General features: G+C 43.1%; 2 protein-coding genes across 7 annotated transcripts in view; both read left to right on the top strand.

Moving 5' to 3' along the window:
- LOC129603092 (uncharacterized) overlaps positions 1 to 15,691 on the top strand; it is a 64,851-nt gene that overhangs the window by 10,300 nt on the left and 38,860 nt on the right. The window lies entirely within an intron of this gene.
- Positions 1 to 15,691, top strand: part of LOC114870649 (coiled-coil domain-containing protein 85A-like) — a 115,435-nt gene that overhangs the window by 64,985 nt on the left and 34,759 nt on the right. For 5 of the 6 annotated variants that reach the window (XR_008692681.1, XR_008692682.1, XR_003788404.3 and 2 more), the window contains one exon: positions 6,114 to 10,286. The exons of the other annotated variant lie outside the window; for it this stretch is intronic. Coding sequence is in view for 2 of the 5 variants with exons in the window: in XM_029175565.3 (XP_029031398.1) it covers positions 6,114 to 6,129 (16 nt within the window). In the remaining 3 variants the exon portion in view is untranslated. Of the gene's footprint in view, positions 1 to 6,113; positions 10,287 to 15,691 lie in introns of those variants that run through there. 6 annotated transcript variants of the gene reach the window in all.

The raw sequence follows: 15,691 nt of genomic DNA, 5'->3' as shown, positions 1-15,691 counted from the left end.
AAGTATGAGGAACTTTGGGAGATACCCAATTCTCCGGGGGGTCCAGCAGACAGAGCTATCAATGGGAAGGCTCCGTCTACTGCCCCCCCCGGAAGGAGCCCCCAGATTCCTGGACAAGTGTGTATGACTAATGCAATTAAAACTGCAGAGCATCCCACTTGGAAGGGACGGAACCACTTCCCAGTAGCCCTGGTCCCTCCATCAGCAGGACGCCCCTTGCAGACCTAAGTGGATGAATGCGGAGAAATGTAGTTGGGAAGCAGAGCGTCAGGGTCCGCAGAGCCAGGTTCCCGACTGGCTCTGCTACCTATCCCACCACCCCCCACAACCCCCAGCCAGGAAGGGACAGCCGAGACCCAGGGACCGCAGTACTACTGCCCAGGCGCCACACGCAGCACAGCCAGAGCCATCCTCACCCTTCTTTCACACTTACCCATTCTCTCGCTCAAGTATGCCCATGCTCGCCCCGTGTAGTGTGACACTCAAACCCACACACATACTCTGCAGTTGTGCATTGAGGGCCAGCCTCCGCCCAGGGCCCAATGAAGGTTCTAGCCTGAGTAGTCCGCCAACCCCCCCCTGCAACAGGCCCGAGCAGCTACCAGAGGGCGTCGGACCGCTAGGGCAGGCAGCGCCCCACCCGAGCAGGGGCAGCGCCCCAGGGGAGAGACACCCCTCCGGGCACAGGCAGGCACCCCCAGAGGGAGTCCCCCGGACGCAGGTCACCCAGGTCTCCAATGGTAAAGTCATTGCTGCTGAGATTTAAGGGGATAGTAGACTCAATACAGCTATGACTCTTTGTCAGCCTGGCTACAGTGCTGAAAAGAAACCTGGGGTTGTTTTTGTTTTCCTCAATTAGGGAGGAATAATATGTTTTTCTAGCAGCACAAAGTGCTTTTTTATATTTCATTAGACTGTCCTTCCATGCAATGCAGTTTACATTTATTTTGTTGGAACGCCATTGTCTTTCTAGTTGTCTAGTCCTTTGCTTTAGGCTGCGGATCTCTGAGTTATACCACGAAGCTGACCTCCTCTGATTCACTGTCTTCTTCTTCAGAGGAGCCACTGTGTCTAACATTGTACGTAGAGAAGCTGCAGCATCATCCACAAGACAGTCAACCTGTTCATAAGGATTAAGGTGACTGTTCTCTGTGTATCTACAAGACATTGAGGCAAAAGATGATGGAATCATCTGCTTGAATCTGGCAACAGCGTTGTCAGATAAACATCTGCTATAGTAACACTTCTTTCCAGCTGTTATAGGGTCAGTTGTGCTAAATTCAAAAGTTAATAAGAAATGGTCAGATAACAGAGGGTTTTGGGGAAGAACTATTTAATTATCAATTTCAACCCCATATGTCAGGACAAGACCAAGGTTAAACGATGAGTGGGTTCATTTACCTGCTGTGTAAAACCAATAGTGTCTATTAAGGAGTTAAAAGCAGTGCGGAGACAGTTACTGTCAACATCTACATGAATGTTAAAGTCTCCCACTACAATGACTTTATCTGTGCTAAGAACTAAGTCAGATAAGAATTCAGAGAATTCTGTTAAGAACTCCGAATATGGAGCAGGAGGACGATAAACAATACAAAACACAACTGGCTTCTGAGTTTTAGAGTCTGGGTGAGAAAGGCTCAGAGTGATGCTCTCAAATGAGTTATAACTATGTTTAGGTTTAGGAGTAATTAATAAATCTGATTTATAAATTGCTGCTACTCCTCCACCTCTACCTGTACTTCTTGGAACATGATAGTTGATGTGACTCTTTGGAGTCGACTCATTTAAAGTAACATATTCCTCCTGCTGCAGCCAGGTTTCAGTGAGACAGAACAGATCTATGTGATGGTCACTTATGAAGTCATTTATTAAAAAGGATTTAGATGAGAGAGATCTGATATTTAATCAGTCACACTTTATTAGCTTACTGTTACTTTGTTTTGTAAGAGGAGCTGTTTTGTTGTTTATTAAATTCTGGTAAGTCTCTCCTCTTTGATTTGTGTGTGACATGTATAGTTTAGGTGGTCGAGAAGCAGACACAGTCTCTATGCGATAACTAAGACTAAGAGTGGGTCGCGGCTGTAGAGAACGTGCAGAGAGGCGTGTAAGACTGCGACCCTGCGTCCTGGGCTCCACTCTGAGTTGTCACGGAGTGGGGAGGCTAAGCAACATGGCCATGTTACTAGAAAGCAGAGAGGCTCCGTTCAACGTAGGATGGACGCCGTCTCTTCTAATCAGGTTTTCCCCAAAAAGTGCTCCAATTAGCCACAAAGCCCACACCGTAGACATCACGCTAGAGTGCGTGATGTCACAGCTACAGTAGAGTGCGATAGCTCGTTTTTCAAGACAGAACTTTTCTCTTTAACTCATCCCTATAGCCACAGTTTTTACTTTATGAACATAATTTTTTCACTCGTTCGTAATCATACTTGTCTTCTTTCTAATAATGTGTGTGATTAAGCCCTATTATCTATACTTTAGTCTGTAGCTGCCACAAAGTGCAGAGAATTTCAGAAATCCTCCTGTAGACTCTAATTCATTTGTCTGAGAATTTTTCAGAGAAACACAGAAGAACATTTTTGAAATAGCGACTGTTGCCACAATTTTTTGTTTTAAAACATAAAACTCGTACCAGTTGCTCACTAAAGTCTTGGCATTCATAAAGTAATTTTTTTTTAAAGCTATTATGGTTTTGGTTTAAGAAGCCTGATTAGCAGGGGTGTAACTGCACAGCGCAGAATGAGCCTGGTTTGACTAGTTCATGAGACTTTTTCACAGTTTAGCTATTCAAAACACACACGCTCATCCAAATCTTTTTTAAATAAAAGCACCAAATCAAATCTTTAGCTTTAATACCGCAATTTCTGCTTTTGAATGGGTAATTGTGACAAGTAATGAGACTATTTTACAGTTTAGCTATAAAGCACACACACGTCTTTTAAATCCTTTCAAAAATAAAGCCCCAATCCAGATTTCTAGTTAAAAATAGCAATATTTTTTATTTCAATTGGTTTATTATGACTAGTTAATAAGACTAATTTACTGTTTAGCAATTACCTGCGCAGGCTTTCTTCATATACTTTCAAAATAAAAGCACCAATTAAGATTATGTACACATAATAATGAGGTAAGGTGACTGCATCAAACAAAGTGAGTGAGATATTAAAGTTACTGGTGCAATTGCCCTGGAGATGTAGCATGTGTGTGGCAGTGTACTAGAAATGTGCACCATGTTTGTCTTACAGCAGCAAGAAGGAAAGACCTGCGGAATCTCTCCTTCCCACAGAGAAAGTGAATCAGTCTGTCCTGGCAAACAGTGTGTCCTGCAGTGGGTAGAACTCGTGGTCCAGCATAGATTTAAATTTTGCCAGAACCCTTCTGTCTCCCACCTCTCTCACTGACTCCTGAGTGCAGCCCAGGACAGAGCTGGACATTTGATGACCTGTCCTGTCCTTTCCTGTCCCTCACTGTGATGCTGCTGCTCCAGCGGACCACACTGTACAGGATGGCTGATGACACCACAGATTCATGGAAAGTCCTCAGGAGTGTTCCCTTCACTCCAAACGACCTCAGCCTTCTTAGTAGGTAGAATCTGCTCTGACCCTTCCTGTATAGTGCGTCTGTGTTGTTCGTCCAGTCTAGTTTGTTGTTAAGATGAACACCCAGGTACTTATAACAGTCCATTCTCTGGATGGTCATTCCCTGAATGAGGAGGGGAGGGTCTGACATCTGCGGAGGTTTACCACCATCTTCTTGGTCTTCCCTGCATTGATTAGAAGGTGGTTCTGCTGACACCAGTCCACAAAGTTCTGTGTCAGTTCTCTGTACTCTGCGTTATCATCGTCAGTGACAAGTCAAACAATTTGAGAGTCATCTGAGAACTTCTGCAGAAAACCTACTCCGATGCCAGGCTGGTAGGCAAACTGCAGCGGATCCATCGCTGAGCTCACCATGAGGCACAGTTGATGTAGTTTATGTGTGTCTGTTGCTTGCTTGCTTGACATCCTTAGGGTCCTGTAGGTGCCGTACGGAAGCGTCCATCGCAGACGTCTTGTATCATGTTCCTCCACCACTGCCGATTTGTAGCCACTTGGTCTCTTGTTTCTTCTTTGGAGATCCATAATTAGCGAGGTCTTTTGTGTTTGATGGAGCTGTGAGGTGGTCGGGTGAAGTAATGGGCTGGAAGTGTGAAGGGCTGAGGGAGTGGGAGGATGCGGCAGCATCGGGGGGAGGAGGGGGTCACTGTTCAAACCTACAGAAGTGCAGATTTAGGTCAGTGGCCCACCGTCGGTTCCCCTCTGTTTGAGTGTGGGGTTCTTTGAAGCTTGAGATGGTCTTTAGGCTCTGCCACACCCCACTGACGTTCTACTGTTGTAGCTGCTCCTCCATCTTCCTCCTATAGCTGCTTTTCCCCTCTCTGATCTTCATCCTCAGCTCCTTCTGTACAGTCCTCAGCTCCTCCTTGTTCCCTGATCTGACGGCCCTCTTCTTTTCCTTGGTAGAGTTTTAATATCAGGGGTGATCCACGGCTTGTAAAACACCACACCTTCCGGGAGGGTATAGTGTTTTCGAACCAGGAGTTAATATAGTCCGTGATGCAGTCTGTGATTGCATTAATATCCTTCCCATGTAGATCAGAGAGCTCAGTCCACACAGTGGTACTAAGGCAGTATCTCAGGGCAGACTCACATTCAGGAGACCACATCTTGACAACCCATGGCACCACAGGCTGCCTGTGCACAATAGGTTTATACAAAGGCTTCAGATGAATGATGTTGTGATCAGCTCTCCCCAGGGGAGGGAGGGGGGATGAAGAGTATGCTTCCTTGAGCCGCTTCGTATGTTATCACGCCATTCAATGGTCATTATCAGTGGTTAGCAGCCTAAACGTATGGGCCGGTAGGTACCTTCCTACCTGCTGGCAGCAGCAAGTAGGTGCAGTAGGTCGCCGTCATTGATCCGTAAGGTAGATCATGGCTTGGATGATTTAACCAGCACTCTGTAGGGGCGCTGTTGAGCGGTTGTTGTTCAGACGGGAGGATCAAAGTTTTTGATTTTGATTTATTAGCGAGTATAACTTAGCAGGTAGCTAGCTGTATTGTGTTAGCTAATCGTAACCTGAACCCCCACCTTTTACCTAACCCTAACCCTAATCACAATAACGTCCGAAGCCGCTGAACGTAGCAACTTAGCTAGCTGCTAGCTGTTAGCGAGTAGGTAGAGCAGGCATCTACTGGCCCGTATGAATGGGCTGATAAGTTCTGATCAGCCCTTTCGTTATGGGTGATAACATCCGAAGCGGGTGCTTCCTTAGTGTTAGCATAAAACTAGTCCAGTCTTTTGTCATCTCTGGTATGGTGGTTTTAAGATTAGTTAAAATAAGCAAAAGAGCCATTACAACCAGCGCCACTGCAAGCAACAAAATATTCAATCGAACTAAGCAAACCTTTATACACTTTCTTGATTTTCATCAGCAGTTCTTTAATTTCAGCAAATCTTTTTCAAGTGTCCTCCACTTCTACAAATTTTCTGCTCTGTTTAAACAACTATTAATTCTGTTCAGATACATTCATCAATGCTTTACATGCTTCAGCTATTTTCAGCTGTTTTAAATGTTTCAGCTACTTTCAGCAATTCTTCAGGAATACATTCAGCATGGAAGCATTTACTGTGCATTTTCTTATGGAGATGCTTTATATAGTCTTTATACAGAGATCTTTTTCCTTTTGTGAATTGTTGCTGGGTGACTCAAACGCATCAACCAAATAATAGAAAACCGCAGCACAGACATACCTGCTTTTAGCAACAGTAATTATAAATATGCAAAACTACCACCCAGAGCTGGTCTTTAGCTTCATGAGAGTGTTTTGCATTGAGAGGCAGACGAACAATTGTTTGAAACATTTGATGTATACAGTCTAACAGCAACTTTGAAGAAACTGCATTATCTCTGAGTTTACAGTGACCTGTTAAAGGTTTGATGTTGCTGTATAAGTGGAAGCTGTTCTTGGTTAGTAAAGAACAGAACTAGTGTCTTGGAGAAAATCCACCAGTCAGATGTTAAGCAGGTAGTCACAGTCCACAGTGATTGCTCTCTTACCTTCTTTTTCCAGCTTTGACGCCTCCTGACAGTGACTCGCCTAGATCAGATGCTGCTGTGATGACTTATCCCAGAAAATGAAAATATCTCTGGTAGGATGAGGATCCATCGAAAACAAAGTCAAGCAGCCAAGAGTGGAGGAGCAGGTTAAGCGACCTGCTGAAGTGACAGCCGACCCTCTGTCCTCCCTGACTCTGCTGCTGCTACAACTGCTATGCATTTTCTGTGCACCAATGGAAAAGAATGGACATCTTTATTTGAGTGGATGCATCACTGCATCGCCCTAAAGACAAGAGGAAGACAGAAAGGACATCTGAATATATCTAATAATCCTACCTCTGCACAAAGAGAAAGAAGGACATGGTAGATGAAGAGTAGTGTCTGCTGACACATTCTCCCTCTCTGCCAGTTAGTGTATGATAAGTGTAGATGATGTGTACTGTATATGAGAAGTTTAACTCCAACAAGCCTGAATACAGTCAAACCTGAAAAGCAGTTATTTCTCTTGGTTGTGTTACTGCGTCTTTTTGTGGTACCATTGCATACATACAGTAAACCACTGAAGCTTGATGGAGTAATGCGAAACGAGCACCAATATATACCTGAAATCTCACATGGGTCAGAATGACAGACTGACACAGACCCACTCCTGGACCAGACACTGACTCAGGAAATAACACAGAAACCTTTGCTTTTATTTAAACATTTAATAGAAAAAACTATATATATTTACTTATTATTTATTGCTCCCACATTTTAATTTGTACTGTATGATCCACGTAATTTTACTTTGGCAGCAGTCCAAAGATTTTTGCTTCTATGTGTTAAAGCAAGGCTCAATCTGTTATTGTTCCTGATGAGTTATTTATTGAAGAATGGCTGAAGAATGGTGCTAGCATAGCAGAGCTCATTAGAATGGGGAGACGGAGTAGAGTAGGTTCACTAACACTGTAACCTTAAATCTAACTGACTCATTTAACAGCCAATATGAACACATTCCTGACACCTTTCACCAGCTTCCTTCTGTATATGTCCAGGCCCGTTTTAGGAAGCTACACAAAGGCCCCGTCAGCGCCCTCATCAACTGAAGCCACATGCATTTCTGTGGCCTTGTCTGTCTTTGAACCTCAGCTACAGGTCAAGGACATGGATTGTCGAAGTGTTTTGCCATGATTTAATGTGTTATTCTTTTATACATTCTATACCATTACATAAAGTATCTTCAGGGTTTTAAGTATTGACCTCAAAGCGTGAATTTGTTTTCTGTCTCATAAGGATTTGCTGTGGTCCTAAACTAAACTGGTTGGGTTTAATCTCCTTTTCCCAGAGATGGATCTGTAGTGACAGTCTGTCTGCTGTGCAGCAGGGCCACAGCAAAGCTGGCATTTCTTCGTAACTGGTAATAATTAGTAATTATTTCTGCAACATGACAAGGAAAACAGTGAAGACATCTTTCAAAACACTGCTTTGAAATAGAATAAGAGGAAAAGATTAAAAAAACAACACCTCCCCCATCAAAAGCCAACATGCTGATGTAGAGCAGCTGTTGTTCACACTACGCTGTTCCACGCTCTGCTTCCGGTACTGTACAGTATGTGACAAGACAAAACGTGTTTCACATAGTTGTTTCACAGTTTCTCTGTGCTCTGTACAAAGTATTGCTCAGCCAGCAATACTTTGTATTTTAATGCTCATGGCGAATATAGTAGGAAACCCACTGCAGTCCTGTGCTCTACATGAATAGAAACAACAACTTGGTTTCTGCTAAGGTCTCACAGAGTTCTTTGTAAAACCAGCCGGTCGAGTTCAAACATTCCTGTTCTATGTGCAATATTATGCAACAATATATATTATACAAAAGTGGTTTTACATTTACTGACGACAGTGGAATAATTGTAAAAACATCACAGGCTAGTGTTTATCATCTAAAAAACTACAGCTCTGCTCTGATGACAAACATAATATTAAAGAGTTAATGTTGCTAACACAAGCTTCTTGCCTGGGTCTTGCCTGATCCATGAATCTAGATTCGAGCTGGATCAGTTAACACTTCGATGAAAACATACATATACTTTTTAACCCAAAATGTTTCAACAAATGTAAAACAATATATTCCTTCAGTTATATTATTATTCACCAACATCAGAAAGGCTTAACAAGCAAAGTATGTAAATAAAAAGCATCGGGAGGTCAGCTTGAAACAAAATGCATAATTATCATTTAAGCAACATCATTCATTTAACCAACTATCTCCTAAATGTGCAGGATCAGCTTCTAATAGCAGGAGGATGTTTGACTTCTTTGGAGGAACCTCTTTGGTTTAATGAATAGGTGGTCAAAAATGCTACTTATCTACAGTGACATAACTGTTGGATATAAGGTCGGGTTCTGTCTTTTAACCACTAAGATTCATGACAGCACATTACTTTAAGGTCAACAGTTTCTCTTTGAAAGCAGAACATTGCAGCATTACAAAAACGTGCTGAGTCCTTATAATGAGGCTGAATGCCTAAATATTATGAAACACTTACGATGTTTTTACAAGTTGCTTAAATTTATAATTATATAAATAGTCAATTCCTGATTTCCTGCTATTATAAAACTTATATCTAGAGATGTATGTATAAGCTAATAAAGTGTTTTTATGTAAAAAACACTCCTTTCTTGTATTTTCATTGTCACACCAGCCACCATGAGGCCCTACAGTATACAGCTGCAGCGTGTATAGTCAGAAGCATAATTATGCAGCAGGGAGAGGCTGTGGGACGTGGAGCCCCCTATGTTACACACTCGCCCCGTCGGTGTTTGACGTGTCGGTTTGACTGAGGACTGGGGACAAGAAAGGAGATGCAGTGGCGTGGAGGAATGACAGCACCCGCTCCGAGCAGGGAAGCTCGGAGTAACGCGCTGTCACTGAGCCGAGGACTTTGGCACCGCGGCCAACATGCATCCAGCACCACGCGGACACGCAGCGCTAATAAAACACTCTGCAAGTAACCCTTCACACACACACCTGGCCACAACCGACTGACCAGGTCGCAGGGAAACCGGGAGAGAGAAGACCACAAATGCGCGACCCACACAGGAAATAACAGTTAACATAAAGGGTTTATGTAAATACAACATAAACTCACTGCTCGGCAGGATTCAGTTCAGACACAAACAGCCAAGAACTAAAAATCACTGCAATGCAGGTAAACGCTATTAAACAATCTAAACTCACCATAAACCTAACAACGCTCTGTAACACTACGGGCAGAACAACCTAAACATGAATACAAGACAATCACTACCTTCACTGGTCATAACAGGACAGGACATCAAAAGAAACCGAAATCTCCACTTGATCAGAAACTCCTCTCTTTAACATGTAACTTGGTGAAGCAACCAGCCACCACCGCGTACACACCAACCATGTGTCCAAACAGAGACATCACTTAAGTACTCATAAAAGTAGGTGGGTATCATCAACTCATTACACAGACAGGAAATGAAACTCAGGTGATTACCCACAACAAAACACAGGAGCGCCTCTAGCGGCGCGGTGGTGGTGGCAAGGATGCTCTCCATGGGTGTAACAACAATGCATCAGGTGGTCTGCCTGATGCATTGAAGTGAAGTGCAGATAAAAAAACACGGAAAAGTATTTAACTGGGATAAAAAGAAAGGCAAAGGAGATAGATGGAGTTAATGAGACAATCCTAAGTCTCTCGAAAGTTAAAACAAGGAAATATGACGTAGCGTATATAGCGATTGGCTTCACTGTCACTACGTTGGGTGATGAGGAAAGACCAGTATATTTACTGTGTCTAAACTGCTATTTGTGTTGTATTTTTTGTGTTCAATGTACCTGGAGATTATTGTGGGGATATGTGTTATTGGGTGTTATTGATGTATACAGTACCTGTTGAAAGGTGAATATTGAGGATTACTTTCTAATAGTTTCCAGATCTTTCTAGAGGATGGTTCCTACCAGTGGAAGGGGCAGAACCAGACCTATAAGAAGTTGGGCCAAACTTCAGTGTTCCTTCTAAGTTCTAATTTCTAATTTCTTATAATTATTGTGTTATTATTATTATTATTGTGCCATTTCTTCTGTATATATGTCTATGTGTCTTTGTGCTGTTGCAACATTGTAATTTCCCCATTGTGGGACAATAAAGGTATTCTATTCTATTCTATTAAAGGTTTGTCCTTATCATGCCTTTTTTTGTTGCACCTGTGTTTTTTGGATCACCTGTAAATACTGCACCTAATCCAGTTTCCGTTCAATTCACTTTTATTTTTATAGTGCCACAAACAAACCCACACAAGTCAAAAAGCTGATACAACTAAAGCCCAACAAATCACACATAAAAATTAGAACAATTAGTCAATAAATTGTCAGCACGTTATAATTTGAACACATAGTATAATTTGTATAATTTTCTTACGTTTTCTGCTTTGCAGTTCTTGATTCATGTAGTTGTCACTAAGCTCGTTTATATGTTTTGTTTAGGTTGTACAGAAAACTATTTATGATCCATGTGAAAGAATTAATATGGTGAGGATCCTTTTATCGTGACCCTGGTTGTCACACAGGGTGCCGATGATGTATTTTGGGTAACTAAATAGCAGTGTGGGTAAACAGAAGCATTCTGGGTAGTTTATCCTTTAGTTCAGCTCAGAGCAGACCATCAGTGACTCTAGGCAGAGCTGTTTCTGCTATGATGGGTCTAAACCTTTAAACAGGTTCTTCCTATGCAGGTGGTCACATCGTTATTTGGCTACTTATTGCTGATTAGCTAATTGTAGAGATAAAGGTTAGATGGATATTGGCATAGAGTTGCTAGTTCTCCAGGGTCCAGTAGGGTTTTAATAAAGGTTGGACCACAACCACCGTAAAAGCACGTGCTGCATAGCCTGTTAGCAGAGATTGGTGGATTTAGTTTTATATATTAAAGATAGAACTTTTTTGTCTCACTTATCTAGTGAGTGAATCATCTAGATTGGGTCTAAGAGACAAGTGAACGACTTGTTAATTATAATAGTTAACGCTGTAAGTCTGGGTCTACCCCAACCAGAAGCCTTGGATGACCCGGGAAGTACATCAGCTGCTGAGATAAAGGAACACCACTTACAGAACCGGCAACAGAGATCTCTACAGCGCAGCTCGAGTCGATTTGAAGAGAGGCATCAGAGCCAAAGCAAACTACAGGAGGAGGATTGAGGACCACCCAGACAGCAACAACAGTCAGCAGGTGTGGCAGGGTGTCCAGCACCTCACCAACTACAGAACCAAACTCAAAGCTGCTAAAGGTGACGTCTCACTAGCGGAGGAGTTGAATATCTTCCTTGCTTGTTTTGAAATCAGTACAACAGAGGTGGCACAACTTTATTACACAGCCCACAGCAGCACAAGTCTCACTCTTGAGGAACATCAAGTGAGGCTGGCACTGTGAGCTGTCAATCTGAGGAAGGTGGCTGGTCCTTATGGCGTCCCAGGATGTGTAATAAAGGACTGTGCAGACCAGCTGACTGGAGTCTTCACAAAGGTCTTCACCCAATAAATAAAAGTTTGAGAGCATAGCTGAAATAATATAAATACATTTTACACTGTTTTTGTCTTACTTGTGCTGCTGCATTTTTTTTTATAAAATGTGCATTAATATTCAGAGCAATCACTGCATGACCTACCTGGGAACAAAAAGCATTGGTTCAAATGATATATTGACCTGACATATTTTTACTTCTTTTAGTTAGGTTTTTTAGTATTGTTTTTTGATCATTCTTGATAAACCTGACAGTAATATCTCTCTGTATCTAAAGTTGTTACGGGTATCTAGTCTACAGAGGCTAGTGAGCTGGTGCTGGGGATTCCTGGGTTGAAGAATCTGAGTTGCCATCTCTTCATGCTTCTGTTGTAGATGAAGGCAGATTTTCCTGATGGATAAAACACTAAAACACTCATTGTATGATGGATGTAGACCACCTGTGGAATAACTCCTTTACCATTTGAGTAAAAATGTGTTTTTTGTGAGTGGAATACTCATTATGATTTTTTTTAAATTTATATATTATTTATGCTTTTCACCTTTATAGCTTACCATATTAGAAAGAGAAAAACATGTAATTTCAATACTATGATTTCCTGAATAAAATTGTTTTCCCTTCAGAAACAGAGTTCAGTGAAATATGTAATTTGAGGACAGAAGCTTTTGCAGGGCCTTGCAGATTTAGGATTTTATGTTGCAGATTTGTTTCTGCCATATAGACAGATGACCAGGACCTTGATCTCATAACTATTTGGGAGACTGAGCACAAGCACTCCTCTACCAGATGGAAGCTGTGGCTGTCCTCACTATCACCTCCATTTCCATCCATTTTCCAAACCGCTTATTCCCTAATGCGAGGTCTAACCCGGAGCCTAATCCAGCTGGCGGGCGAGAGGCAGGGTACTGGACGGGTCGCCAGTCCATCCAGAGACAGACAACCATTCACACACACACTCACACACCTACGGGAGAGAGTCCAATCAACCTAATGCACGTCTTTGGATTGTGGGAGGACCCCGGAGAGAACCCACGCAAACACGGGGAGAACGTGCAAACTCCACACAGAAAGGCACCAGGGCCGCCTCCGGGAATCAAACCCCGAACCTTCTTGCTGTGAGGCAACGGTGCTACCCACTGCCCCACTGTGCCGCCCCACCATCACCTCATCAAAACAAAAGGTACTGCAATAAGAATTGTAGATTAGTGAAATGTTCAGTATTATATAGGTCAAAACCTTCTCTACTGTAAGAATACACAATACCAGACAAAAATTAAACCAAACAAGAGAACAGACCTGCCTGTGCTAAAACAACAGATAAACATAGTTGTTAAAATTCAAATATAAAATGTAAAATGTATATACCAATTAAAATTACACACTTTGTAATGACCACTAGGTGGCGCGAGGCTGTAGTAGGGCGGGGAGCATGGATTTTCCCTCGCTGGACACCGTACTTCCGAACCGGTTGTATTCTGGGTGCCGCGGGAGTTTTTTATGTTTTCTTGCATTTTGTGGAAAGGTGAGCACCTGCATGACCACCGGGTATTATCTTGCAATGGATTAAGTTCTGGCATTCATCGGGGGCATGTATTAAGTCTTATATTTGTGTTAGACATTACACGATGTTTTGTTATCAGAATTTATATGTTTGCACTAAGCGAATTGGTTATTTACTTAAGTGTCTTATAATATTGGACAGTAGCTTGGCCTCAGTTCTGTGTTTAATACATAATTATTTTCAATGGCTGTGTTTCATTTAGATTTCATAACTGTCCTGTGGTATTATTTATGACAGATAGGAATTTCTTTATTTCTGGTTTTGTTGATTAGAGATATGATGAGATACGATCTTTTCTTGCTTTCTGTGGAAAGAATAAAAGCGGAGCCTTAGGTCCCGGCCGCAACTTCGAATACTCAGCCTCTGGTGTCCTTGTGCTGCCCACACCCCTCAACAAATCACGACTAGAACACAGCGCAGAAAGCTGGAGGGGTCTGGACATTCCAAGGATAAGAGAGAAAGAGACAAAGTTAGTTAAACTTGGAACAATAATGGGAGGTTATTGGAGAGAAGAGGTAGAAGGAAACAGAAGAGCTCAGTGTATAAATTGTATCCCCTGGCGTCTATGTCTATTGCAGCTTAACTAATATGGTTCCTGTGACTAACAATCATTGCCAATGACCTGAACCATGTCTGTTTTAGAGTAGTCTTTTAGAGATCTGTCTCCATTGGATATTCAATTCAATTTTATTTATATAGCGCCCAATCACAACAAAGTTATCTCAAGGCTCTTTACAAAGTAAGGTTTAAAACCTCACACAACTAAACCCAACAAATCCCACATACAGCAAGCCTTTAATTTGACAGCAACCGTTGAGAGGAAAAAAAAACCTCTCTAACGACTGACTGTAAGCTTTATCAAAAAGGAAGCTTTTAAGCCTGATCTCAAAGGTGGAGAGTGTGTCAGCTTCTCGAACCTGAAGAGGGAGCTTGTTCCAGAGGAGAGGAGCTTGGTAGCTAAAAGCTCTGCCTCCCGTTCTACATTTAAAGACTCTAGGAACCACAAGTAGCCCAGCGCTCTGAGAACAAAGTGTTCTGCTGGGAGCAAAGGAACTACGAGGTCTTTAAGATAAGAAGGAGCTTTATCATTGAGTGCTTTGTACGTGAGTAGGAGAATTTACAATGCTATCCTACGTTTTAAAGGCAGCCAGTGCAGAGAAGCTAATGTAGGAGAAATGTGATCTCTCTTTCTAGGACATCCTATGAGTAAGCAGTTACAGTAGTCCAGCCTAGAGGTAACAAATGCATGGATCGGTTTCTCTGCATCACTCTGAGAGGGGATGCTTCTGATTTTAGCTAAAATAGGCGGTTCTGGAGATTTGTTTAATGTATGATGTAAAAGAGAGATCCTTGTCAAAGATGACACCAAGGTTCTTCACAGTAGAATCTGAAGCTAATTTTATGCCATCGAGGGTGGCTATCTGATTTAATAGTGTCTCTCTCTGAATTTTAGGCAGAGCGATAAGAATTTCAGTTTTATCTGAATTTAGTTGAAGAATGTTTTGGGATATCCAGGATTTGATGTCTTTTAAACATTTTTGAATTTTGACTAGTTAATCTGTTTCATTTGGTTCCAAGTGTCAGGTTCTGGTTCTGTTCTCGGTTTTATTTTGTAGGACTCTGTTCATCAGCCATATATTCATGTTTTGGGTTTCCAGTTCCTGTTTTATTTTGGTAGTCTCCCGGTTTCTGTTTTTGTTCTAGCTTCACTTCCGGTTAACGTCACGTCACAGCTGTTCCTGCTTCACCCGGTCATTGTACACACCTGCAGTTCATCAGTAATCACTCACCTTGCATTTAAGCACCCCTTCTCACACCAGTACTCTGCCAGATCGTTGTTTACTGATTCCTGACTCTCACGTTCTCGCAGCTCCTTACCGGCCCTGTAAGTCTTCGTTCCGTTATTGACCACTGCCTGTTTTATGACCTGTCTAAGCCTGCCGATTTGGATTCTGAGACCTGAGCCTTTCCCGTATTGACACCTGCCTGTTATCGGACCCGAGAAGCTATTTGCCTTGTGTGCTGAAAGACTGTTAACCCGTGTATGACCTGGACTGCCTTGTGACTTCGTTTCTGGAATAAACCCACCTTTTTTCACCATCTGCATCGTGTCCTGGCGCTGTGCATTTGGGTCCTTTATATGCCGTTCGTGGCGAGCCGCCAGGAACCGATGCAGGTGCGGCCGGAGCCGAGCCGCCAGGAACCGATGCAGGTGCGGCCGGAGCCGAGCCGCCAGGAACCGATGCAGGTGCGGCCGGAGCCGAGCCGCCAGGAACCGATGCAGGTGCGGCTGGAGCCGAGCCGCCAGGAACCGATGCAGGTGCGGCCGGAGCCGCGACGGGAACGACCCCGTCCTGAAGGTCCGCCGGGACTGCGACGGGCGCGACCCCCTCCTGGAGGTCCGCCGGGACTGCGGCTGGCGCGACCCCCTCCTGGAGGTCCGCCGGGACTGCGGCTGGCGCGACCCCCTCCTGGAGGTCCGCCGGGACTGCGGCTGG

This window comes from Betta splendens, chromosome 15 (assembly GCF_900634795.4).
Source record: "Betta splendens chromosome 15, fBetSpl5.4, whole genome shotgun sequence".
Taxonomy (NCBI): domain Eukaryota; kingdom Metazoa; phylum Chordata; class Actinopteri; order Anabantiformes; family Osphronemidae; genus Betta; species Betta splendens.
This window is presented reverse-complemented; position numbering and strand designations above follow the sequence as displayed.